The sequence below is a fragment of the Macaca thibetana genome, chromosome 19 (genome assembly GCF_024542745.1).
Source record: "Macaca thibetana thibetana isolate TM-01 chromosome 19, ASM2454274v1, whole genome shotgun sequence".
Taxonomy (NCBI): Eukaryota; Metazoa; Chordata; class Mammalia; order Primates; family Cercopithecidae; genus Macaca; species Macaca thibetana.
Window position 1 is genome coordinate 29,489,399 of NC_065596.1, and position 23,163 is coordinate 29,512,561.

At 50.4% G+C, this 23,163-nt stretch overlaps 3 protein-coding genes across 5 annotated transcripts in view; 2 read left to right on the plus strand and 1 right to left on the minus strand.

The window, feature by feature from the left end:
* Positions 1-23,163, plus strand: part of NUCB1 (nucleobindin 1) — a 250,733-nt gene that overhangs the window by 162,672 nt on the left and 64,898 nt on the right. The window lies entirely within an intron of this gene.
* The window catches only part of PLEKHA4 (pleckstrin homology domain containing A4), a 32,196-nt gene continuing 9,239 nt past the window's right edge, over positions 207-23,163 (minus strand). For 2 of the 3 annotated variants that reach the window (XM_050772409.1, XM_050772408.1), the window contains 13 exons: positions 22,579-22,858; positions 21,566-21,640; positions 18,249-18,296; positions 18,045-18,125; positions 17,723-17,872; positions 16,242-16,340; positions 10,094-10,234; positions 8,672-8,771; positions 8,525-8,601; positions 4,514-4,675; positions 2,249-2,307; positions 1,055-1,167; positions 207-660 (listed from right to left, as the gene is read on the minus strand). In XM_050772409.1, coding sequence (XP_050628366.1) covers positions 398-660; positions 1,055-1,167; positions 2,249-2,307; positions 4,514-4,675; positions 8,525-8,601; positions 8,672-8,771; positions 10,094-10,234; positions 16,242-16,340; positions 17,723-17,872; positions 18,045-18,125; positions 18,249-18,296; positions 21,566-21,640; positions 22,579-22,858 — 1,648 coding nt within the window. In that variant the 3' untranslated portion in view covers positions 207-397. Of the gene's footprint in view, positions 661-1,050; positions 1,168-2,248; positions 2,308-4,513; positions 4,676-8,524; positions 8,602-8,671; positions 8,772-10,093; positions 10,235-16,241; positions 16,341-17,722; positions 17,873-18,044; positions 18,126-18,248; positions 18,297-21,565; positions 21,641-22,578; positions 22,859-23,163 lie in introns of those variants that run through there. The other variant, XM_050772410.1, reaches the window with a different exon arrangement.
* BAX (BCL2 associated X, apoptosis regulator) overlaps positions 22,847-23,163 on the plus strand; it is a 102,112-nt gene continuing 101,795 nt past the window's right edge. The window contains exon 1 of the mRNA XM_050772528.1: positions 22,847-22,850. The gene's annotated coding sequence lies outside the window, so the exon portion shown is untranslated. The remainder of the gene's footprint in view (positions 22,851-23,163) is intronic.

Genomic DNA, 23,163 nt, shown 5'->3' on the forward strand with positions numbered 1-23,163 from the left:
CTCCTCCCTCAGACCCGGGAATCCTGACCCAGGCCCCTCCACTCTCAGACTGAGGGATCAGATTCTCTATCCCTTCCTCCCAGAGACCTGTAAGTCCAAGCCCCCTGTCCCTTCCTCTCTCAGGACCCAGGAGTGCACGACTCCGGCTCTGCCCCTCAGAGACCCCAGTGCAACAACCCCAAACAGACAGAAACAAATCTATTGACTAAAAGTTCAAAGTTTTAATCCAAATTTAGACAGTGTTGAGAAAATCAAACTTTGGCCATAGAAACCATTTCCCTCCCAGGCGGGCGATGGGGACCAGACCACGCCCCTGATGCCCTGAGTGGTCCCAGATCTCCGGCGGTACCTCCAGACCACGTGCTCACGCTCCGATTGGCTGCCACGTTTGGGCGGGTTAGAAGCTGGACTGTAGCAGAGTGACTCGCAGAGGCCACGCCCCCTCGTCTTGGGGCAGGAGCGGAGGGGCGATCCCGGCATCCCACGTGGGCCCCCAGGGGGCGGGACTTCCTCCACGCCCACTCCCTCGGCGAGAGAACCCTGTGGAACCCGAATTAGCCACCGGGGAAGATCTGGGGGGAGGGGTCTCCTGGCGCGTGGGGTCCGAAGGAGGCAGCGGCACACGGGGAAGAGGGTCTCCCCGGGAGTCCAAATTTCCACCTAGAGAGGATGAGTGGGAGACATAAGAATGGCAAACTTCAGCAGCAGGACTCCGGGTTCCCAGGCCCCTCCTCCCTCAGACCCAAGAGTCCAGGCCCCCAGCCCCTCCTCCCTCAGACCCAGGAGTCTGGACACCCCAGTCCAGACCTCTTTCAGACTCAGATGTCGGTCCTCTCCTCGCCCCCTGACCTCTTCCTCCCCTCCTCCCAAGTGTCCCGGAACCCAGTCCACTCTTGCCTGAGACCTAAAACTCCCAAACTCTGCCCAACTCTTTCCTCGCCAACATAAAAAATTCCCACCGGCCCCTAGACCCCTCCTCTCCAGGACCTGGGATTCCAGGTCTCCAGCTTTCTCCTCCCTAAAACCCAGAAGTTCAACATCCCCAGCCAGTCACCTGTCATCATTCTGTGCCACTGCGACGCCTCAGTAGCCAGGGCTTGGGAGAGGCTGAGAACCCGCTCCCGGTGACCTTCGGAAGTCGGCAAGTAAGGGGTGGTGTTCCTTGGACTAGAAAAAAAAAGAAGATTGGGGGTGGGGTGTGTACATGGGGGAGAGGTGGGGAGGGTTAATTGGTACAAAAAGAAAAGGATGAATAAGACCTACTATTAGATAGCACAACAGAGTGACTATAGTCAATAATAATTTAATTGTACATTTTAAAATAAAGTGTGTAATTGGATTGTTTATACATCAAAGGGTAAATCCTTGAAAGGGGATGGATACTCTATTCCCCATGACGTGCTTATTTCACATTGCCTGCCTGTATCAAAACATCTCATTTATCCCGTAAATATATGTACACCTACTATGTACCAACAAAAATTAAAAATTAAAAAAAAAAACAGTCCAGGTGCGATGGCTCATCCCTGTAATCCCAGCACCTGGGGAGGCCAAGGCGGGTGGATCACTTGAGGTCAGGAGTTTGAGACCACTCTGGCCAACATGGGGAAACCCAGTCTCTACTAAAAAATACAAAAAAGTTAGCCAAACATGGTGATGGGCGCCTGTAATCCCAGCTATTAGGGAGGCTGAGGAAGGAGAATCACTTGAACTCAGAAGGAGGAAGTTGCAGTGAACTGAGATCGTGCCATTGCACTCCAGCCTGGGAGACAGAGCAAGACTCCATCTCAAAAAACAAACAAACAAAACAAACAAACAAAAAAAAAACAAAAGTAAAAATAAAAATAAAAACTAAACAGCTCGCACAGTGGGGACCCGGGTACCGCGCGTGCCCTTCTGGGAGTTGTAGTTCCTAGCACGTGTCTCTAACAGATGTTAAACATGGCACCGCCCTCATACCGCCCACATGCATTATGGGATTTGTAGTCCATTCGCAAATCACTACCACCCAATTTCCTTGATGCAAAAGCAGGCTATGCTATTGACCAAGGGAATTTGGGGAACTAAAGATATCACTACGGATCTAGGGCTTTCCGGTTTTGTTTCAGATGCCCCGGGAACGTAAGCATATCTAGAAGGGTTGCGATTTGTAGTTCCATATTCAGGAGACTTCAATAATAATGCTACTCCCCTTTGCTTATGCAAATTTTTTTTTCCTGCTCCCTTGATACGCCCTCCAGTTCCTTACCTACTCCAAGACCCAGAGCTTCTGAGCCATTTCTGGGCTCCCGAGTGTCCTACGACAGGCTGGAAAGGAATTGGGGCATTAGAACTCCTCACCTGGAAGCCCCACATTCTCATTTTGAGGGTGAAGTGAAGGGGCTCCAAAAGAGAATGAAATTGCCCAAAAACACTGGCAATGTTTTGTTTTGTTTTTCCTATGCTTCCGTAGGCACTGAATTTTTAAAAATTAATTTATTGGCCGGGTGCGGTGGCTCAAGCCTGTAATCTCAGCCTTTGGGAGGCTGAGACAAGCGGATCACGAGGTCAGGAGATCGAGACCATCCTGGCTAACACGGTGAAACCCCGTCTCTACTAAAAAATACAAAAAACTAGCCGGGCGAGGTGGCGGGCGCCTGTAGTCCCAGCTACTCGGGAGGCTGAGGCAGCAGAATGGCGTAAACCCGGGAGGCGGAGCTTGCAGTGAGCTCAGATCCGGCCACTGCACTCCAGCCTGGGCGACAGAGCGAGACACTGTCTCAAAAAAAATAAATAAATAAAAATAAAAATAAATTTATTTTATTTATTCATTTTTTAGAACGGATGGAGTACAGCAGCGTGATCATAGCTCACTGCAGTCTCAACCTCCCAGGCTCAAACTAATCCTGCTTCAGCCTCCTGAGTAAATAGAACTTCAGGCTCACACCACCATGCCTGGCTAATTATTTTTATTTTTATTTTTAGTAGAGACAAGGTCTTGCTATGTTGCCCAGGCTGGTCTCTTACTCCTGCCTCGGCCTCCCAAAGTACTGGGATTACAGGGGTAAGCCATAGCACCCAGCGACTGACAATGTTTAACTTTACCTGTGTTCCTATAAAGCAGCACATGAGTTCAGAAATCCAACCTCCACCACCACCCCCTGTGACTGTCTAAATCCTTTCTATAAAAGTCTAAGGGGCCAGGTGCAGTGGCTCACACCTGTAATCCCAGCACTTTGGGAGGCCAAGGTGAGTAGATCACTTGAGGTCAGGAGTTCAAGAACAGCCTGGTCAGTATGGTGAAACCCCATCTCCACTAAAAACACACAAAAAAATTAGCAGGGTATGGTGGCGTGGGCCTACAATCCCAGCTACTTGGGAGGCTGAGGCAGGAGAATTGTTTGAACCTGGGAGACAGGGGTTGCAGTGAGCCGAGATTCCGCCACTACACTCCAGCACGGGCAACAAAGGGAGACTCCATCTCAAAAAAAGAAAAAAAAATCTAAGGGGAGGTCAGGTGCAGTAGCTCACACTTGTATTCCTAGCACCTCCTTCCAAGGCAGGAGGATCACTTGAGCTCAGGATCTCGATACCAGCCTGGCCAATGTGGTGAAAATCTGTCTCTACTAAAAATACAAAAATTGGCTGGATGTGGTGGCGCATCCCTGTAGTCCCAGCTACACGGGAGGCTGAGGCACGAGAATCACTTGAACCCAGGAGGTGGAGGTTGCAGTGAGTAGAGATCGCACCACTGCACTCCAGCCTGAGAGACAGAGCAAGACCTCGTCCTCGAAAAAAGAAAACACCTTTTTTTTTTTTTTTTTTTGAGACGGAGTTTCACTCTTGTTGCCCAAGTTGGAGTGCAATGGCACAATCTTAGCTCACTGCAAACTCCACCTCCTGGGTTCAAGTGATTCTCCTGCCTCAGCCTCCCGAGGAGCTGGGATTATAGGCTTGCGCCACCACGCCCAGCTGATTTTGTATTTTTAGTAGAGACGGGGTTTCTCCACGTTGGTCAGGCTGGTCTCGAACTCCCGACCTCAGGTGATCCGCTCGCCTTGGCCTCCCAGAGTGCTGGGATTACAGGCGTGAACCACCGCACCCGGCCAAAAAAAGAAAACATCTAAGGGGAAACCATCCTGAGATATCTGAGACACTCTGATGCTCAGATCTGGGATGTTCTCCCTACTGAAAGGGCATGAATTAAATCAGTTTTCTTGCTGTCTTACATTTTCTTTTTTTGCTTTCTTGCTGTTGACAACACATAGCAACTGAGAAGAAAAACTAGGCTTCCAATCCAGATCTGCGACCCCCCGCCCCCACCCACTGTCCTCCCCTCACTGCCACTCCTGTCTACCCACCACTAACCAGGCCAGGAAGCTGACTTTAGCACAAGTACAAACTGAGGTAAATCTGGAAATCCAGCTTGGAGTAAGGAGGTAGGCATTATCTCCATTTTACAGAAAGGGACTCAAAGTAGGCGAAGAGGACCTACTACCACCCCACCGCCCAGCCCCAGTCCTCCTCTCCTCACCCTTTGCTCCACATCAGGCTGGCGTCTGGCTGGGGACAGTGTCCTTCCCAGGGTGAGGAGCCGCGGGGAGGTCGGGCGAGGGAGGGGCCGTCCACATTCCTGGTTTCTGCGCATCCGCTCCAGCTGCTCCTGGGCACTCATTCGGGGCCGGGCCACCGGGGCCTAAGGAGGTGAGAAACATCCCAAGACCCAACCCTTAGACCAGGCACAGTGGCTCGTGTAATCCCAGCACTTTGGGAGGCTGAGGCGAGAGGATCACTTGAGGTCAGGAGTTCAAGACCAGCTTGGCAAAATACCATCTCTACTAAAAATACAAAAATTAGCTGGCCATGGTGGCAGGCACCTGTAATCCTAGTTACTTGGGAGGCTGAGGCAGAAGAATTGCTTGAACCCTGGAGGTGGAGGTTGCAGTGAGCCGAGATCACACCACTGCACTCCAGCCTGGATGACAGAGCGAGACTCTGTCTCAAAATATATATATATGTTGCTTAAACAAGGAGAGAGGGAAAAGACCAGGTGCAGTGGTAGGCGACTATAATCCCAGAGCTTTGGGAGGCTGAGGTGGGAGGAGCACTTGTGGCCAAGAGTTTGAGAACAGTCTGGGCAACACAGCAAGACCCCATCTCTACAAAACATAAACTTGTTAGATGTGGTGGTGGACGCCTATCAGTTACTCAAGAGGCTGAGGCAGGGGGATCACTTAAGCCCAGGAGTTCAAGGCTTCAGGGAGCTATGATCGTGCCACTGTACTCCACTCTGGGTGACAGAGCAAGACCCCATATCTAAAAGTAAAAAGAAAAGAGAGAGAGAGCACTCATTGCTGGAGCTTCCAGTTAAACATGCCAGCGAGATAGCATGGATCTGTGTTTATTGTAGAAACAGCCCCTGCAGTTTCCTCTGCTTTGAGCAATCCTGAGTCCCGTTTATATAAATGATGGCCACTGGCCACTGTATATCACCACTGTATATTACACTGTATATGTTGCTAATTTCTTTTTTTTTTTTTTTTTTTTTGAGACGGAGTCTCACTTTGTCACCTAGGCTGGAGTGCAGTAGCGCAATCTCTGCTCACTGCAACCTCTGCCTCCTGGGTTCAAGCAATTCTCTGCCTCAGTCTCTCAGGTAGCTGGGTATACAGGCATGAGCCACCGCGCCTGGCCAATGTTAATTTCTTCACAGCAGGCCAGACCATTGGCCTAAAAGCTTGGTAGCAGCAAACTCAGATTTCTACACATCCAATTGTTTTAAACACAGTCTTAATAAGCAGATCTTTTCAGCCATGCAAAGTCTGCCTGCTTTGTATACCCCGAGACTGTGCCCAACATCTGCTACCCATAGGTAAGATGAGCCCCAAGCCCCCGCTGCTCTTTGGAGCTCTCTGATCCAGAGAACCCTCTACATACTGCTGGCTGGCATCACCCAGATGTAAGCCCCTTCTCCAGTCCCTCTCTCTTGGGAGCTTGCCTTCCTCCCCTCCTGTGCAGTGGTCCTCACCCTCACACAGTTGCCTCTGGAGTGTCTCACACTGGGTGTGACTTCCCCCATAGACAAATCTGTCAGTGTCTGCCAAATAAAGCTCCTGTGTGCTACTGCCATCTGGCGGTCATAGCTTTTTCTTTGCTAAGCCCTGAAATCCTTGGAACTCACTAGTCCACCCCTGTGCTCTGGACCTTGGCAGCCCCTGAAACCACGGGGTTGGGGTGAGGGAAGAGTATGTTCCAAGAAAAGTGATGTTCCCAGGAGGCTCCAATCACCCATGCCCGTGACAAACCACTGAGAATCAAAAAGTGCCTCTCCTATCTTCCTAGGAAAGGCTTGATTGATTGCCTTTGTATCCATGATAACAAGTAAGCACAAGAAATGCATTTTTTTTTTTTCTTTGAGACGGAGTCTCGCTCTGTCGCCCAGGCTGGAGTGCAGTGGCCGGATCTCAGCTCACTGCAAGCTCCGCCTCCCGGGTTTACGCCATTCTCCTGCCTCAACCTCGCGAGTAGCTGGGACTACAGGCGCCCGCCGCCTCGCCCAGCTAGTTTTTTGTATTTTTTAGTAGAGACAGGGTTTCACCGGGTTAGCCAGGATGGTCTCAATCTCTTGACCTCGTGATCCGCCCGTCTTGGCCTCCCAAAGTGCTGGGATTACAAGCTTGAGCCACCGCTCCCGGCCTTTTTTTTTTTTTTTTTTTTTAGACATGGTTTCCCTGTTGCCCAGGCTGGAGTGCAGTGGTGCAATTATGGCTCACTGCAGCCTTGACCTCCTGGATTCAAGCAATCCTCACATCTCAAACTCCCAAGTAGCTGGGACCACAGCTGGACACCACCACGCACAGCTTTTTATTTTTTTATTTTTTGAAATGGAGTCTTGCTCTGTCACCCAGGCTGAAGGGCAGTGGCGCGATCTTGGCTCACTGCAACCTTTGCCACCCAGGTTCAAGCGATTCTCCTGTCTCAGCCTCCCAAGTAACTTGGATTACATGTGCGCGCTGCCACACCCGGCTAATTTTTGTATTTTTAGTAGAGATGGGGTTTTGCCATGTTGGCCAGTGTGCTCTTGAACTCCTGACCTCAGGTGATCCACCCACCTCGGCCTCCCAAAGTGCTGGGATTACAGGCGTGAGCCACTTCACCCAGCCACAGCTAGCTTTTTATTTTTTTTTGTAGAGATGGCTATATTAGCCAGGCTGGTCTTCAACGCCTGGGCTCAAATGATCCACCTACCTTGGCCTCCCAAAGTATTGGGATTACAGGCATGAGCCAACACCACCGGCCAAGAAATGCTTTTACTTATTTATTATTATTGTTGTTATTATTATTGAGATAGAGTCTCGCTCTGTTGCCCAGGCTGGAGTGCAGTGGTGTAATCTTGGGTCTCTGCCACCTCTGCCTCCTGTGTTCAAGTGATTCTCCTGCCTCAGCCTCCCAAGTAGCTGGGATTACAGGCACCCGCCATCACACTCAGCTAATTTTTGTATTTTTGTAGAGACAGGGTTTTCACCAAGTTGGCCAGGCTGGTCTTGAACTCCTGACCTCAGATGACCTGCCTGCCTTGGCCTCCCAAAGTGCTGGGATTACAGGTACGAGCCACCGTTCCCTACCCCAAGAAGTGCTTTTATATCTATGTGATCAAATAATCCCAACAGGTACCCCAAAGGCTTCTGAAAGCCAGCCAATCAGCGATGGAACCAAGCTTCTGAAAATCAGCCAATCAGTGACGTTCACATGCTTCTGCAGGCTGGCCAATCAGTGATGGATCCGTACTTCTGAAAATCAGCCAATCAGTGATAGCTCCATGCTTCTGAACACCAGCCAATCAGCAACAGACACAGAGCACAGCGCTTCCACAGCTTAATGTCAACCAATTCCTAAACATTCCTGCGCTGGAAGTCCACTAATTTCTGAACTTCAGGGCCACATGAAATCAGCATTCTGTTCCACTCAGGGAGTCTTTTTTTTTTTTTTTTTTTTTTTTTTTTTTTAAGATAGAGTTTTTGCTCTTGCCACACAGGCTGGAGTGCGATGGTGCAATCTCAGCTCACTGCAACCTCTGCCTCCTGAGTTCAAGCAATTCTCCTGCCTCAGCCTCCCAAGTGGCTGGGATTACAGGTGCCCACCACCATGCCAGGCTAATTTTTGTACTTTTAGTAAAGACGGGGTTTCACCACGTTAGCCAGGCTGGTCTCGAACTCCTGACAAAGTGCTGGGATTACAGGCGTGAGCCACCACACCTGGCCTCATTCATCTAGTTTTCATCTTTGTGTCAGCCCTAGGTGGTAGGTTCTGCTTTTAGCTCCATTTTAGAGATGAAAAAGTGGAGGCACAGAGAGGTTTAATAACTGACCCAAAGTCACATGGCTTAGAAGCAACAGAGACAAAAATCAATCTCAATGCTCTTAACAAGCAGTGCTCTCTCTGCTCTGAGTGTGGCCTTAGAAGGCTCTGTTACTAGCTGTTTCCCAGAAGTGTGAGGGTCCCTGATGGTCAGATGCAAGGATTACAAGATGGACCTACAGCCTACCTTGGTTCCCAGCTGTGGGGAAGGGAGGTGGCGACCCTCAGGGCTGGAAGCCCGGGAGACCCTCGGAGACCCAAGACCTGGAAAGACAGAACGGGACTTGGTGAGGACGGGAATTTCTGTAAAGTCCCACCCGACCAGGATGCTCACCTAAGCGAGGGCTGGCCAGGTCTTTGTCGCCTGCAGGAGGCCGTCCCCAGTCAGTCTCGGGGGACCTAGGGGAGCTCAGTTCCAAGGACTCTGGCAGGCTCTGCGGGGATTAGAAAAGGGGGATAATGACGATCATGATCATTATTATTATTATTATTAACATGTTGCAAGCATTTAGGAATTGGAATACAGTCTGAATAGGATTAAGACTATAAACCAGGCCGGGCACAGTGGCTCATGCCTGTAATCCCAGCACTTTGGGAGGCCGAGGCAGGCAGATCACCTGAGGAGTTGAAGACCAGCTTAGTCCAGCATGGTGAAACCCCGTCTCTACTAAAAATACAAAAATTAGCCAGGCATGGTGGCAGGTGCCTGTAATCCCAGCTACTCAGGAGGCTGAGGCAGAAGAATCACTTGAACCCAGGAGTTGGAGGGTGCAGTGAGCTGAGATCGCACCATTGCACTCCAGCCTGGGTGACAGAGCAAGACTCTGTCTCAAAAAAAAAAAAAAAAATACTATAAACCAGATCTGAGCACGGAGACTTGTGCTTGTAATCTCAGCCCTTTGAGAGGCCAAGGTGGGAGGATCACTTGAGGCCAGGAGCTAGAGACCAGCTGGTCAACAAGCAAGATCCCTTTCCTACAAAAACTTTTTAAGGCCGGACGCAGTGGCTCACGCCTGTAATCCTCCGGCACTTTGGGAGGCCGAGGCAGGCGGATCACAAGGTCAGGAGATCGGGACCATCCTGGCTAACACGGTGAAACCCTATCTCTACTAAAAATACAAAAAAAAAAAAAAAATTAGCTGGGCGTGGTGGTGGGCGCCTATAGTCCCAGCTACTCGGGAGGCTGAGGCAGGAGAATGGCGTGAATCCGGGAGGTGGAGCTTGCAGTGAGCCGAGATCGAGCCACTGCACTCCAGCCTGGGCAACAGGCTTTAAAAAATATCCTGGTTGGGTGAGGTGGCTCAAGCCTGTAATCCCAACACTTTGGGAGGCCGAGGCAGTCGGATTACTTGAGGCCAGGAGTACGTGACCAGCCTGGCCAACATGGTGAAACTCCGTTTCTACTAAAAATACAAAACTTAGCCAGGCTTGGTTGTGGGCGCCTGTAATCCCAGCTACTTCGGAGGCTGAGGCAGGAGAATCACTTGAACCCAGGAGGCGGAGGTTGCAGTGAGCCAAGATCGCACCACTGGACTCTAGCCTGGGTGACAGAGTAAGACTCTGTCTCAAAAAAAAAAAAAAAAAAAAAAAAACACCCAAAAACCAAAGAAAAACAAAGGCTTCCAGAAATAAGGACACTTGCGCGAGATGGGTTAGCTGATCAAGGAAGAATTAAAGAGGTGGGTGGGGAATAGACTGAGCCAAGGACAGGTGGGACAGAAAGGTAGGGGTGGAGAGAGAGTTGTGTGCATCTTACCTCCCTCTCTGAGGACTCCTCGCCCTGGAGCACGGGAGATGGGGAGTCAGGCTCAGGGTGTGGGGGCGGTTTCTGGGGGCCACCCAGACCTGCCAGCGTGTCTTCCACCATCCACAGCTGCTGCTGAGCGGACACTCTGTCCTGTGGGGAGGAAAGGAATTTGTTACTTAAAGGTGGGAAAACGCAGGAGGGTTTCAGCTAATAGGCCCCTGCAAAGGTCTGAAATCAGCTGGGCTATATTTATGGAGTTGGTATTTTTTTTTTCCATGTGGTTATCTAGATGAATTGAAAAAGCTGTCTTTTGGCCAGGCATGGTGGCTCACGCCTGTAATCCCAGCATTTTGGGAGGCCGAGGCGGGTGGATCACCTGAGATCAGGAGTCCAAGACCAACCTGGCCAACATGGTGAAACCCCCTATCTATTAAAAGTACAAAAAAATTAGCCAGGGGTGGTAGTGGGTGTCTGTGATCCCAGCTACTCGGGAGGCTGAGGCAGGAGAATCGCTTGAACCCAGGAGATGGAGGTTGCAATGAACTGAGATCGCACCACTGCACTCCAGCCTGGGCGACAGAGCAAGCCACTGTCTCGAAAAGGAAAAAAAAAAGAAAAAGAAAAAACTCCTTTCTTTCTATGTTGTTTTACTGTGTTACATCTGTTATAAATAGGTGACCATACGAATATATGAGAGTCTGTTCTTTTTGTTTGTTTTTGGAGAGGGTCTCTCCCTCTGTCACCCAGGCTGGTGTGCAATGACTTGATCATAGCTCACTGCATCCTCGAACTCTTGGGCTCAAGCGATCCTTCCGTCTCAGCCTCCTCACTAACTGGGACCACAGGCTTGCATCACCAGGCCCGGCTAATTTTTTCTTTTTTATTTTTAGTAGAGACGGAGTTTCACCATGTTGCCCGGGCTAGCCTCAAACTCCTGGGCTCAGGTGATCCACCTGCCTCATCCTCCCAAAGTGCTGGGATTACAGGCATGAGCCACTGCACCTGGCATGGGTCTGTTTTTGGCAAGTCTGCGTTTTAGGATCAAGTGGGAGAAGCTTAGAGTAAGAAGATGCATCTGGCATCAATGCTTTTTTTTTTTTTTTGGAAGATGCAGTCTCTCCCCGTCACCCAGGCTGGAGTGCAGTGGCACAATCTCGGCTCACTGCAACCTCCGCCTCCCAGGTTCAAGCGATTCTCCTGCCTCAGCCTCCTGAGTAGCTGGGATTACGGGTGCGCGCCACCACGCCCAGCTAATTTTTTTGTATTTTTAGTAGAGACAGGGTTTCACCATGTTGGTCAGGCTGATCTCGAACGGCTGATCTCGAACTCCTGGCCTCGTGATCCGCCCACCTTGGCCTCCCAAAGTGCTGGGATTGGGATTACAGGCATGAGCCACTGCACCTGGCCTGTTTTGGGATCTTTTTTGAAACAGGGCCTTTTTCTGTAACCCAGGCTGGAGTGCAGTGGTGCAATCATAGCTCATTGTACACTCAAACTCCTGGGCTCAAACAATCCTTCCACCTCAGCCTCCCGAGTAGCTGGGACCACAGGCCCACGCCACCATGCCCTGCTTAGGTGTTGATTCTGTTTTTGTTTTTTTGTTGTTGTTTCTTTGTTTTTTGTTTTGAGACAGAGTCTCGCTCCGTCACCCAGGCTGGAGTGTAATGGTGTGATCTCGGCTCACTGAAACCTCCGCCTCCCAAGTTCAAGCAATTCTCCTGCCTCAGTCTCCCAAGTAGCTGGGACTACAGATGCACGCCACCACACCCAGCTAATTTTTTGTATTTTAGTAGAGACGGGGTTTCACTGTGTTGCCGAGGTGGGTCTCAAACTCCTGAACTCAGGCAATCTGCCCACCTCAGCCTCCCAAAGTGTTAGGATTACAGGCGTGAGCCAACGCGCCCGACCTTTTTTTTTTTTTTTTTTTTTTTTTTTTTTTTTGAGACCAAGTCTCCCTCTGTCGCCCAGGCTAGAGTGCAGTGGTATGGTGGCACGCAATCTCGGCTTACTGCAACCTGTGCCTCCCAGGTTCAAGCGATTCTCTCGTGCCTCAGCCTCCTGAGTAGCTGGGACTACAGGCGTGCACCAGCACACACAGCAAATTTTTGTATTTTTAGTAGAGACAGGGTTTCACCATGTTCGTCAGGTTGGTCTCGAACTCCTGACCTCAAGTGATCCACCTGTCTTGGCCTCCCAAAGTGCTGGGACTACAGGCGTGAGCCAACGTGCCCGGCCGTGTCAATGTTTTTAAAGATACATGATTTATAACTTGATGGCTAGACTTAGAATGAAGAAGCAGGTCTGAGGCTAAGCAATGAGGTTTATATTTTAGGAGCAGAGCTTGCACTAAGGGAAAGGGTTTAGAACTGTAACTCCAGAGGATAAATTTAACAGCAAAAGTCAGGATGCGGGATGCAAGAGATGAACTTGCAAGATGGAAGAAAGGGTGAGGGTTGGATCTTTGCTAGTGAGAGAATGACTTCAGAGGAGAGATTTAGAACCAGGGGAGAGAGCAGCTCTGGATCTGAAAGTAGGTATTAAAATAAAAGGCATTGGCCAGGCGTGGTGGCTCACACCTGTAATCCCAGCACTTTGGGAGGCTGAGGCGGGCACATCAGAAGGTCAGGAGTTCGAGACCAGCCTAACAAACAGTGAAACCCCGTTTCTACTAAAAATACAAAAATTAGCTGGGCGTGGTGGCGGGCACCTGTAGTCCCAGCTACTCAGGAAGCTGAGGCAGGAGAATTGCTTGAACCCGGGAGGCGGAGGTTGCAGTGAGCCGAGATTGCACCACTGCACTCCAGCCTAGGCAACACAGCGAGACTCCATCTCATAAAAAATAAATAGGCCGGGCGCGGTGGCTCAAGCCTGTAATCCCAGCACTTTGGGAGGCCGAGACGGACGGATCACGAGGTCAGGAGATCGAGACCATCCTGGATAACCCAGTGAAACCCCGTCTCTACTAAAAAATACAAAAAAAAATTAGCCGGGCGAGGTGGCGGGCGCCTGTAGTCCCAGCTAGGCGGGAGGCTGAGGCAGGAGAATGGCGTGAACCCGGGAGGCGGAGCTTGCAGTGAGCTGAGATCCGGCCACTGTACTCCAGCCTGGGCGACAGAGCCAGACTCCGTCTCAAAAAAAAAATAAAATAAAATAAATAAATAAATAAATAGGCCGGGCGCGGTGGCTCAAGCCTGTAATCCCAGCACTTTGGGAGGCCGAGACGGGCGGATCACGAGGTCAGGAGATCAAGACCATCCTGGCTAACACGGTGAAACCCCTTCTCTACTAAAAAGTACAAAAAACTGGCCGGGCGCGGTGGCTCAAGCCTGTAATCCCAGCACTTTGGGAGGCCGAGACGGGCGGATCACAAGGTCAGGAGATCGAGACCATCCTGGCTAACACGGTGAAACCCCGTCTCTACTAAAAAATACAAAAACTAGCCGGGCGAGGTGGCGGACACCTGTAGTCCCAGCTACTCGGGAGGCTGAGGCAGGAGAATGGTGTGAACCCGGGAGGCGGAGCTTGCAGTGAGCTGAGATCCGGCCACTGCACTCCAGTCTGGGCGACAAAGGGAGACTCTGTCTCAACAAAAAAAAAAAAAAAAAAAAAAGGCCGGGCGCGGTGGCTCACGCCTGTAATCCCAGCACTTTGGGAGGCCGAGGCGGGCGGATCACAAGGTCAGGAGATCGAGACCACGGTGAAATCCCGTCTCTACTAAAAATACAAAAAAAAATTAGCCGGGCGCGGTTGTGGGCGCCTGTAGTCCCAGCTACTCGGGAGGCTGAGGCAGGAGAATGGCGTGAACCCGGGAGGCGGAGCTTGCAGTGAGCCGAGATCGCGCCACTGCACTCCAGCCTGGGCGACAGAGCGAGACTCCGTCTCAAAAAAAAAAAAAAAAGTACAAAAAACTAGCCGGGCGAGGTGGCGGGCGCCTGTAGTCCTAGCTACTCCGGAGGCTGAGGCAGGAGAATGGCTTAAACCTGGGAGGCGGAGCTTGCAGTGAGCTGAGATCTAGCCACTGCACTCCAGCCTGGGCAACAGAGCCAGACTCCGTCTCAAAAAAAAAAAAAAAATAAAATAAATAAATAAATAAATAAATAGAGGGGCTGAAAGTAGGCATTAAAACAAAAGGCATTGGCCAGGCGTGGTGGCTCACGCCTATAATCCCAGCACTTTGGGAGGCCGAGGCGGGCAGATCATGAAGTCAAGAGATCTAGACCATCCTGGCCAACATGGTGAAACCCCGTCTCTGCTAAAAATACAAAAATTAGCTGAGCATGGTGGCGCACACCTGCAGTCTCAGCTACTTGGGAGGCTGAGGCAGGAGAATTGCTTGAACCTGGGAGGCGGAGGTTGCAGTGAGTTGAGATTGTGTCACTGCACTCTAGCCTGGAGACAGAGCAAGACTCCATCTCAAAATAAATAAGTAAATAAAATAAAAAATAAAAGAAGGGCTGGGTGCGGTGGCTCACGCCTGTAATCTCAGCACTTTGGGAGGCCGAGGCCGGTGTATCACCTGAGGTTGTGAGTTCAAGACCAGCTGGACCAACATGGAGAAATCTTGTCTCTACTAAAACTACAAAATTAGCTGGGCATGATGGCACATGCCTGTAATCCCAGCTACTCAGGAGGTTGAGGCAGGAGAATTGCTTGAACCTGGGAGGCGGAGGTTGCGGTGAGTTGAGATTGTGCCATTGCACTCTATCTTGGGCAACAAAGCGAGACTCCATCTCAGAAACCATAATAAAATAAATAAAATAAAAATAAAATAGTAGGCCGGGCGCAGTGGCTCACTCTGGTAATTCCCGCACTTTGGGAGACCGAGGTGGGCGGATCACCTGAGGTCAGGAGTTCAAGACCAGCCTGACCAATATGTTGAAACCCCATCTCTACCAAAAATAGAAAAGTTAGCCGGGCGTAGTGGCGGGCGTCTGTAATCCCAGCTACTTGGGAGGCTGAGGGAGGAGAATCGCTTGAACCTGGGAGGTGGAGGTTGTGGTGAGCCGAGATTGTGCCATTGCACTCCAGCCTGGGCAATAGAGCAAGACTCTGTCTCAAAAAAATAAAAATAAAAATAAAAAAAGAGTATACTGGATTGTTTGTAACACAAAAGATAAATGCTTGAAGGGATGGACGCCCCATTTTCCATGATGGGGTTATTATACATTGCATGCCTGTACCAAAATACCTTATGTACTCCATAAATATATTCATCTGCTATGTACTCACAATACATTTTTTAAAAAGAATGTTGTAGGCCGGGCACGGTGGCTCACGCCTGTAATCCCAGCACTTTTGGAGGCCGAGGCAGCGGATCACCTGAGGTCTGGAGTTCAAGACCAGCCTGACCAACATGGAGAAACTCCGTCTCTACTAAAAATACAAAATTAGCCAGGTGTAGTGGCAGGCGCCTGTAATCCCAGTTACTGGGGAGGCTGAGGTGGGTGAATTACTTGAGCCCGGGAGGCGGAAGCTGCGGTGAGCTGAGATCGTGCCATTGCACTCCAGCCCGGGCAACAAGAGTTAAACTCCGTCTCAAAGGAAAAAAAAAAAGAGGAATGTTGTAAAATTATAGCCAACTTTACAGCAGAAATTAGGCGTGGCGCAGTGGCTCATGCTTGTAATCCCAGCACTTTGGGAGGCTAAGGCAGGCAGATCACTTGAGGGCAGGAGTTCAAGATCAGCCTGACCAACATGTCTCTACTAAAAATATAAAAAGTAGCCAGATGTGGTGGCATGTGCCTGTAGCCCTAGCTACTTGGGCAGCTGAGGTGGGAGAATAACTTGAACCTGGGAGGTGGAGGTTGCAGTGCACCAAGATTGTGCTACTGCACTCCTGCCTGGGTGACAGAGTGAGACTCTGTGTCAAAAACAAACAAGCAAATAAACAACTTTACGGCAGAAATTGGATAACAGCTCGAGAAAACGGCATTCAAAATTGAAGGTTAATTAAAATTCAAATGAGAGAATAAGAAAACAAACCCTAAAGGGCATGATCTTAACTAAAATAAGGGGTTTAGATTGCAAGGACAGAAAGCAGGGTAAGGGTGAACTGAGGGGGGCTCCGATTCTGTGGGCGGAGATTAAATGCTGAAAGGACTTCCAGGCAGAACTTGGAGTTGGGGGTGGGTCTTGGGGTCTCCAAGCAGGGATTTACCTGGGGAGAACCGAGGTGCAGCAGGTACTCCAGGGTCTCTCTTAAGGTGCCCAGCTCCTGCTCCAGGCCACTGTATGTGTCCCAAACCCTCTCTCGCTCCTCAGGTTGCATAAAGGGGGAGACACAGGTTAGCTCCCTCTCCCACCAGATCCTTCCCTACCCTATCATTTGTCAGCTAAGAAGGAGGTAAGGGAGCTTGGTCCCTGGAGTCCTGAGGTCATATGGACTACAATTCCCATGGGCCTCTTTGCTTGGACTACTGGGAACCCCAAAGTCTGTATGGAACCTGCAATTCCAGTGCACTGCTAGTACAGACAAGTAACAGCATTCCCTGAATCCCCAGGATTACTTCTGCACTCTCCTAGGTAGCAGAGTCTACAGATCTAATGAATTCATTGGACAGTCAAAAGACCACAGCACCAGGCCAGGAGCGGTGGCTCAATTCTGTAATCCCAGCACTTTGGAAGGCCAAGGCGGGCGGATCACTTGAGGTCAGGAGTTTGAGACCAGCCTGGCCAACATGGCGAAACCCCGTCTCTACTAAACATACAAAAATTAGCCAGGAGTGGTGGCGAGGGCCTGTAGTCCCAGGTACTCGGGAGGCTGAGGCAGGAGAATCAGTTTGACCAGGAAGACAGAGGTTGCAGTGAGCCTGGATCCGGGCGCTACACTCCAGCCTGAACAACAGAGCAAGAATCCGTCTCAAAAAAAAAATAATAACCATAGCACCCACTCACCCTGCGGCAGCAGGAACTTCCTTGACAATACCAACAATAACAATGATAATATCAGCTAACACTTATTGGGCATTGACCATGGGCTAGGCACCGTTCTCAGCTCTCATTTAATTCCTAAGAGGTAGTTACTATTAGTGTCTCCATTTTGCAGATAATAGTTATAACTGACACTTAAGTATTGCTTACCATGTGCCAAGTACCTGAAGTGTTAAATATTCATTCATTCATTCATTTACACATATCACATATAATAATTCTCAGAGCTACTTAAGGCCGGGCACAGTGTGGCTCATGCCTGTAATCCCAGCACTTCGGGAGGCTGAGGCAGGCTGATCACCTGAGGTTAGCAGTTCGAGAACAGCCTGGCCAACATGACCAAACCCCATCTCTACTAAAAATACAGAAATAAGCCGGGTGCGGTGGCATGTGCCTGTAATCCCAGTTACTCGGGAGGCTGAGGTGGGAGAATTGCTTGAACCCGGGAGGCGGAGGTTGCAGTGAGCTGAGATGGCACCACTGCACTCCAGCCTGGACGACACAGCAAGACTCCGTCTCAAAAAAAAAAATTAAAAAAATAGAGTGGTTACGAGACAATGAGGAGAGAGAAAAATAATAAAATAAAATTTGGAGTGTAGATTTCTGAAGAACGATCTTCCTATGAGCCCTCTGCGGCAAGTCCCCTTCATAACCACTTGCATAGTCCTGGGGCCTCCTAGGAGGGCGGGCCCCTTCCCAGGTGCTCACCTGAGTCAAGTGACAGAGGGTCGCCCTCACACTGACCAGCCGGTCCTGCAGGAGGCGCTGGCGACCCCAGGCCCTCCCGGGAGCCCCAGCCTCCCTGGTGGCTTGGCCCAGCTGCTGCCGGGTCAACTCCAGAGCTGCTTCTAGTTGCTCCTGCACCGAGAGAGGGTGGTTAGACTTCGGAAGCCATGCCTAGTCCCAAGAATAAAGAAAAGGTGTCCTCTCACGTCCCGGACGTTCAGTCAGCATCCTGACTTCCACAGTCAGGAGGGCTCAGGGCAGGCAGAGAGGCCAGGCACCCCATCCTTGGTCCAGGGCCTCGCACCTTCTCCTCCTGCCTCTGGTCTATCTCCTCCTGCAGCCTCCGCAGGAGCCGGTCCTGCCCGCACAACTTGGTCAGCAGTGTCTGGAGAAAGGAGAGCGGGAGCTACTGATGGTCCAGATCTGGCTCTTCCCCTGCTGCTCCTCCCACCATCTAGAACATTCTCTCCCCAACTCTGGGAACTCAGGAAGGATTGTGAGAACTTACATCTGTCTCCAAGCTTTGGTGGAAAGTTGACTCCAGGGGAGGACCCGGCTGAAGAGAGGGAGAAAAGTCAGGGGTCAAAGGGGATAGGCTGGTCATCATTGTAACTCAGTGCTGAGCCATGCCCTGTTTCTACTGATAGGTACCCCACTATTTATTTATTTATTTATTAAGAGATAAGGTCTTGCTCTGTCACCCAGGCTGGAGTGCGGTCATGCGATCATGGTTTGCTGCAGCCTCAACCTCCTGGGCTCAAGCAATCCTCCCACTTCAGCCTCCTGAGTAGCTGGGACCACAGGTGCACACACCATGCCCGGCTTATTTTTGTAGTTTTAAAATTGTTGTTGTTGTTGTTGTTGGTAGCGATGGGGTTTTGCCATGTTGCCCAGGCTGATCTCAAACTCCTGGGCTCAAGCAATCCTCCTGCCTCAGCCTCCCAAAGTGCTGGGATTATAGGCATGACCATCATGCCTGGCTTTTTTTTTTTTTTTGAGGCAAGGTCTGTCACCCGGGCTGGGGTGCAGTGGCATGATCATGACTCACTGCAGCCTTGAACTCTTAGGCTCAAAGGATCCTCCCACCTCAGCCTCCCGAGTAGCTGTGACAACAGGTGCCAGCCACCAGTGCCGGCTAAGGTTTTTTGTTTGCTTGTTTGTTTGTTTGTAGGGCTGGGGTCTCACTATGTCACCTAGACCAGTCTTGAACTCCTGATCTCAACCATCCTCCTGCCTTGGCCTCCCGATGTCCTGGGATTATAGGCATGAGCCACCAAGCCTAGCGACCCCTCTCCTTATCAGCTTCCTTCTAAGCATTAGCAGACTTCAGTAGACCAACTACCAGATTCTTGGCTTCAGAAAGATCAATAATGGGCTTTTGATCAAATAGCCATGGCAAATATTATAATTAATGGAGAAGTTAAGACATTTTATTTATGATTAAGAATAAAATAAAGGGCCGGGCGTGGTGGCTCACGCCTGTAATCCCAGCACTTTGGGAGGCCGAGGCAGGTGGATCACAAGGTCGGGAGATCGAGACCATCCTGGCTAATGTGGGGAAAAGAGAGATCAGACTGTTACTGTGTCTACATAGAAAGAAGTAGACATCAGAGACTCCATTTTGTTCTATATTTGAGATGCTGTTAATCTGTGACCCTACCCCCAACCTTGTCCTTGCAAGAGACATGTGCTGTGGTGACTCAAGGTTTAACGGATTTTGGGCTGTGCAGGGTGTGCTTTGTTAAACAAGTGCCTGAAGGCAGTATGCTTGTGAAAAGTCATCGCCATTCTCTTAATCTCAAGTACCCAGGGACACGTACACTGCCAAGGCCGCAGGGACCTCTGCCTAGGAAAGCTAGGTATTGTCCAAGGTTTCTCCCCATGTGATAGTCTGAAATATGGCCGTGTGGGAAGGGAAAGACCTGATCGTCCCCCAGGCTGACACCCGTGAAGGGTCTGTGCTGAGGAGGACTAGTATAAGAGGAAAGAAGGCCTCTTGGCAATTGAGATAGAGAAAAGCATCTGTCTCCTGCACGTCCGTCCCTGGGCAGTGGAACATCTCGGTGTAAAACTTGATTGTATGTTCTATTTACTAAAATGGGAGAAAATCGCCTTAGGGCGAAAGGTGGGACTTGCTAGCACAATGCTGCTCTTTATGCACTAAAAAGATTTATGGAGATGTTTACATATGCATATCAAGGCACTTTTCCTTAAACTTATGTCACAGAGATCTTAATTCATATGTCTTACTGCTGACCTTTTCCCTACGATGATCCTATTATCCTGTCACTTCCCTTTTTCTAAGATGGTAAAGATAACGATCAATAAATACTGAGGGAACTCAGAGACCCGTGCCAGCGTGGGTCCTCTATATGCTGAGCGCTGGCCCCCTGGGCCCACTTTTTCTTTCTCTATACTTTGTCTCTGTGTCTCATTTCTTTTCTCAAGTCTCTCGTTCCACCTAACGAGAAATGCCCACAGGTGTGGAGGGGCAGGCCACCCCTTCAGCTAACACAGTGAAACCCGTCTCCACCGAAAAATACAAAAAATTAGCCGGGCGAGGTGGTGGGCACCTGTAGTTCCAGCTACTCGGGAGGCTGAGGGAGGAGAATGGCTTGAACCCGGGAGGCAGAGCTTGCAGTGAGCTGAGATCGCGCCACTGCACTCCAGCCTGCGCGACAGAGCGAGACTCCATCTCAAAAAAAAAAAAAAGACAGAAAAGAAAGAGAGAAAGATGGAGGGAGGGAGGAAGGAAGGAAAAGAGAGGGAGAGAGAAAGAAGGGAAAGAAAGGAAGAAGAAGGAAGGGAGGGAGGGAAGGAGGGGGAAGGGGAGAGAGAGAGAGAAAGAAAGAAAGATGGAGGGAGGGAGGAGGAAGGAAAAGAAAGAGAGAGAGAAAGAAAGAAAGATAGATGGAGGGAGGGAGGAGGAAGGAAAAGAAAGAGAGAGAGAAAGAAAGAGAGAAAGAAGGTAAAGAAAGGAAGAAGGAAGGAAGGGAGGGAGGGAAGGAGGGGGAGGGGGGAGAGAGAGAGAGAGAAAGAAAGAAAGATGGAGGGAGGGAGGAGGAAGGAAAAGAAAGAGAGAGAGAAAGAAAGATGGAGGGAGGGAGGAGGAAGGAAAAGAAAGAGAGAGAGAAAGAAGGTAAAGAAAGGAAGAAGGAAGGAAGGAAAAGAGAAAGAAAGTAGATAGATGGAGGGTGGGAGGAAGGAAGGAAAAGAAAGAGAGAGAAAGAAAGAAGGGAAAGAAAGGAAGAAAGAAGGAAGCAAGGAAAAGAGAAAGAGAGAAAGAAAGAAAGAAAGAAAGAAAGAAAGAAAGAAAGAAAAGAAAAGAAAAGAAAGAAAGAAAGGGAGAGAAAGAGAGAATGAAAGAAAGAGGTTTTTGCGGATGTAAGTTAAGTTACAGTGATGTCATAGGGGTGTCCTAATAGGAGGAGATGGACAGCAACAAAAACACAAAGGAAGATGGCCATGGGATGATGGAGGCAAAGATGTAGCCATAGAAAAAGCCACAGAACCCCAGGAATTGCTGGCAACCACCTGAAGCTAAGAGAGACTCAATAAAAGCTCCTCCCTAGAGCCATCAGTGGGCGTACAGCCCTGCTGATCCCTTGACTCCAGGCCTCTGGCCTCCAGAACCGGAAGAGAATCCATTCCTGTTGTTTTCAGCCATGCACTTTGTTACAGCAACCACAGGAATCTAATACCCACCCAGGGGCTTTGAAATATCTACGGTTCTCTAGGCACCCTAGGCCAGGAGATGACATTCCTCATAGAGAAGAAAGGAAAGGAGGGGGCTCCGGTAGATTCGGGGTACTCCAGGATACCTACCAATAAAACCATGGAGGCCCGAGTCCCAGGGGGCCGCGGGGGGAGCTGGAGATAAGTGGAGGAGCCAGAGGGTGCCTGGGAGGAATGTTGAAATGGAGATGTTTAGAAATCGGCATGTCTTAGTGACAAATAATAGAGTGGGCGTGTCCATAATTGAAGTGCTTTAGGAGATATTTTGAGGTTCAGAACTGGGCCCTCTCAACTTCCTCAACTACCTGCTCTCCAGCTGTGTGCCACTGTGGGGACACAGAGGGTGATAATAAATGCACCAGCCTGGCAAAACAGCCCCACGGGATGACGGAATTTGCTGCTGTCATTCTCAGATTTGCAGTCAGCTTATGGATATTCTGAGCTACAGTCCCATTATGCTCAGACAAAACAGCAGGCAACCAACTTGCAAGGTGAACTGGGGACACAAGGGAGATGCAAACCTCTCACTGCACTGTCTTGGCACGGAGTATCCAGGACTACAATCCCCATGATGCTTAAAGAGCAATGGCTGGGCCAGGCGCGGTGGCTCACGCCTGTAATCCCAGTACTTTGGGAGGCTGAGGTGGGCGGATCACCAGAAGTCAGGAGTTCCAGACCAGCTTGGTCAACATGAGGAAACCTCGTCTATACCAAAAATACAAAAATCAGCCGGATGTGGTGGCGGGTGCCTGTAATCCCAGCTACTTGGGAGGCTGAGGCAGGAGAATCGCCTGAACCCGGAAGACGGAGGTTGTAGTGAGCCAAGATTGTGCCACACACCTCTAATCTTGGCGACAGAGCAAGACTCCATCTCAAAGAAAAAAAAAAAAAAAAAAAAGCAATGGCCGCAGACCAGCCTAGAAAGACAGCCCAGGTGCCTGATGGGAAATACGGTTCAAGCTCTCTCTCACCTGAGCCCAGCTGAGATCATTACGGGCTACAATACCCGTGACACCCAGGGAGCAATGGCCTTGAGAATACGAAAAGACAGCCCTGAGGCCTTATGGGAGATGTAGTCCCCTCCTTCTCACCTCTCTGCTCACCTGTGTTCTGGGCTCGTGACTCCAGTGCTGGGGACTCCTGGGGGGCTTTCCTCCCCCAGCCTCTGAGGGAGGTCCTCGGCGGGGAGTGGGGGGTCGGGAGAGGGTCTGGCGTTGGGGGCCCCAATCCAGAGGAGGTCGGACATCAATGCGACTCAGCGGGGTATGAGGTCGGGCAGGGGGTGCTGTGTCTCCTGAGGGGGCAGGAGGTCGCCGCGCAGGAGCAGAACGGGGACGGGGGAGGCTCAGAGGCGAGGGAGGGCGAGAGAGGGGGGTGAACAGGCTGTGGGAAGGAGAGAATCGGGGAACTGAGTCAACTAGAGCCCTCTCCATCCACCTCCTTACCCATCAAGTCAGCCTCAAGGACATGTCTCACTTCACTGTGTCTTACTGTCCTTCTGGGGTAGAATCCTCCTCTACTGTCCAAATTCTCAGTAATGTCCGCTTTGTGGCATCTTCCCCTCCAGTTCTCCCCGACAGGCTGTGACCCCCGCACGGGAGCCCCAGAAAGTCACACACAGTCAGGCAGAAAGCGCTAAGGCCCGCCCCCAACCAGTTTCCGGCCCCGCCCTTCACTTAGGCCACGCC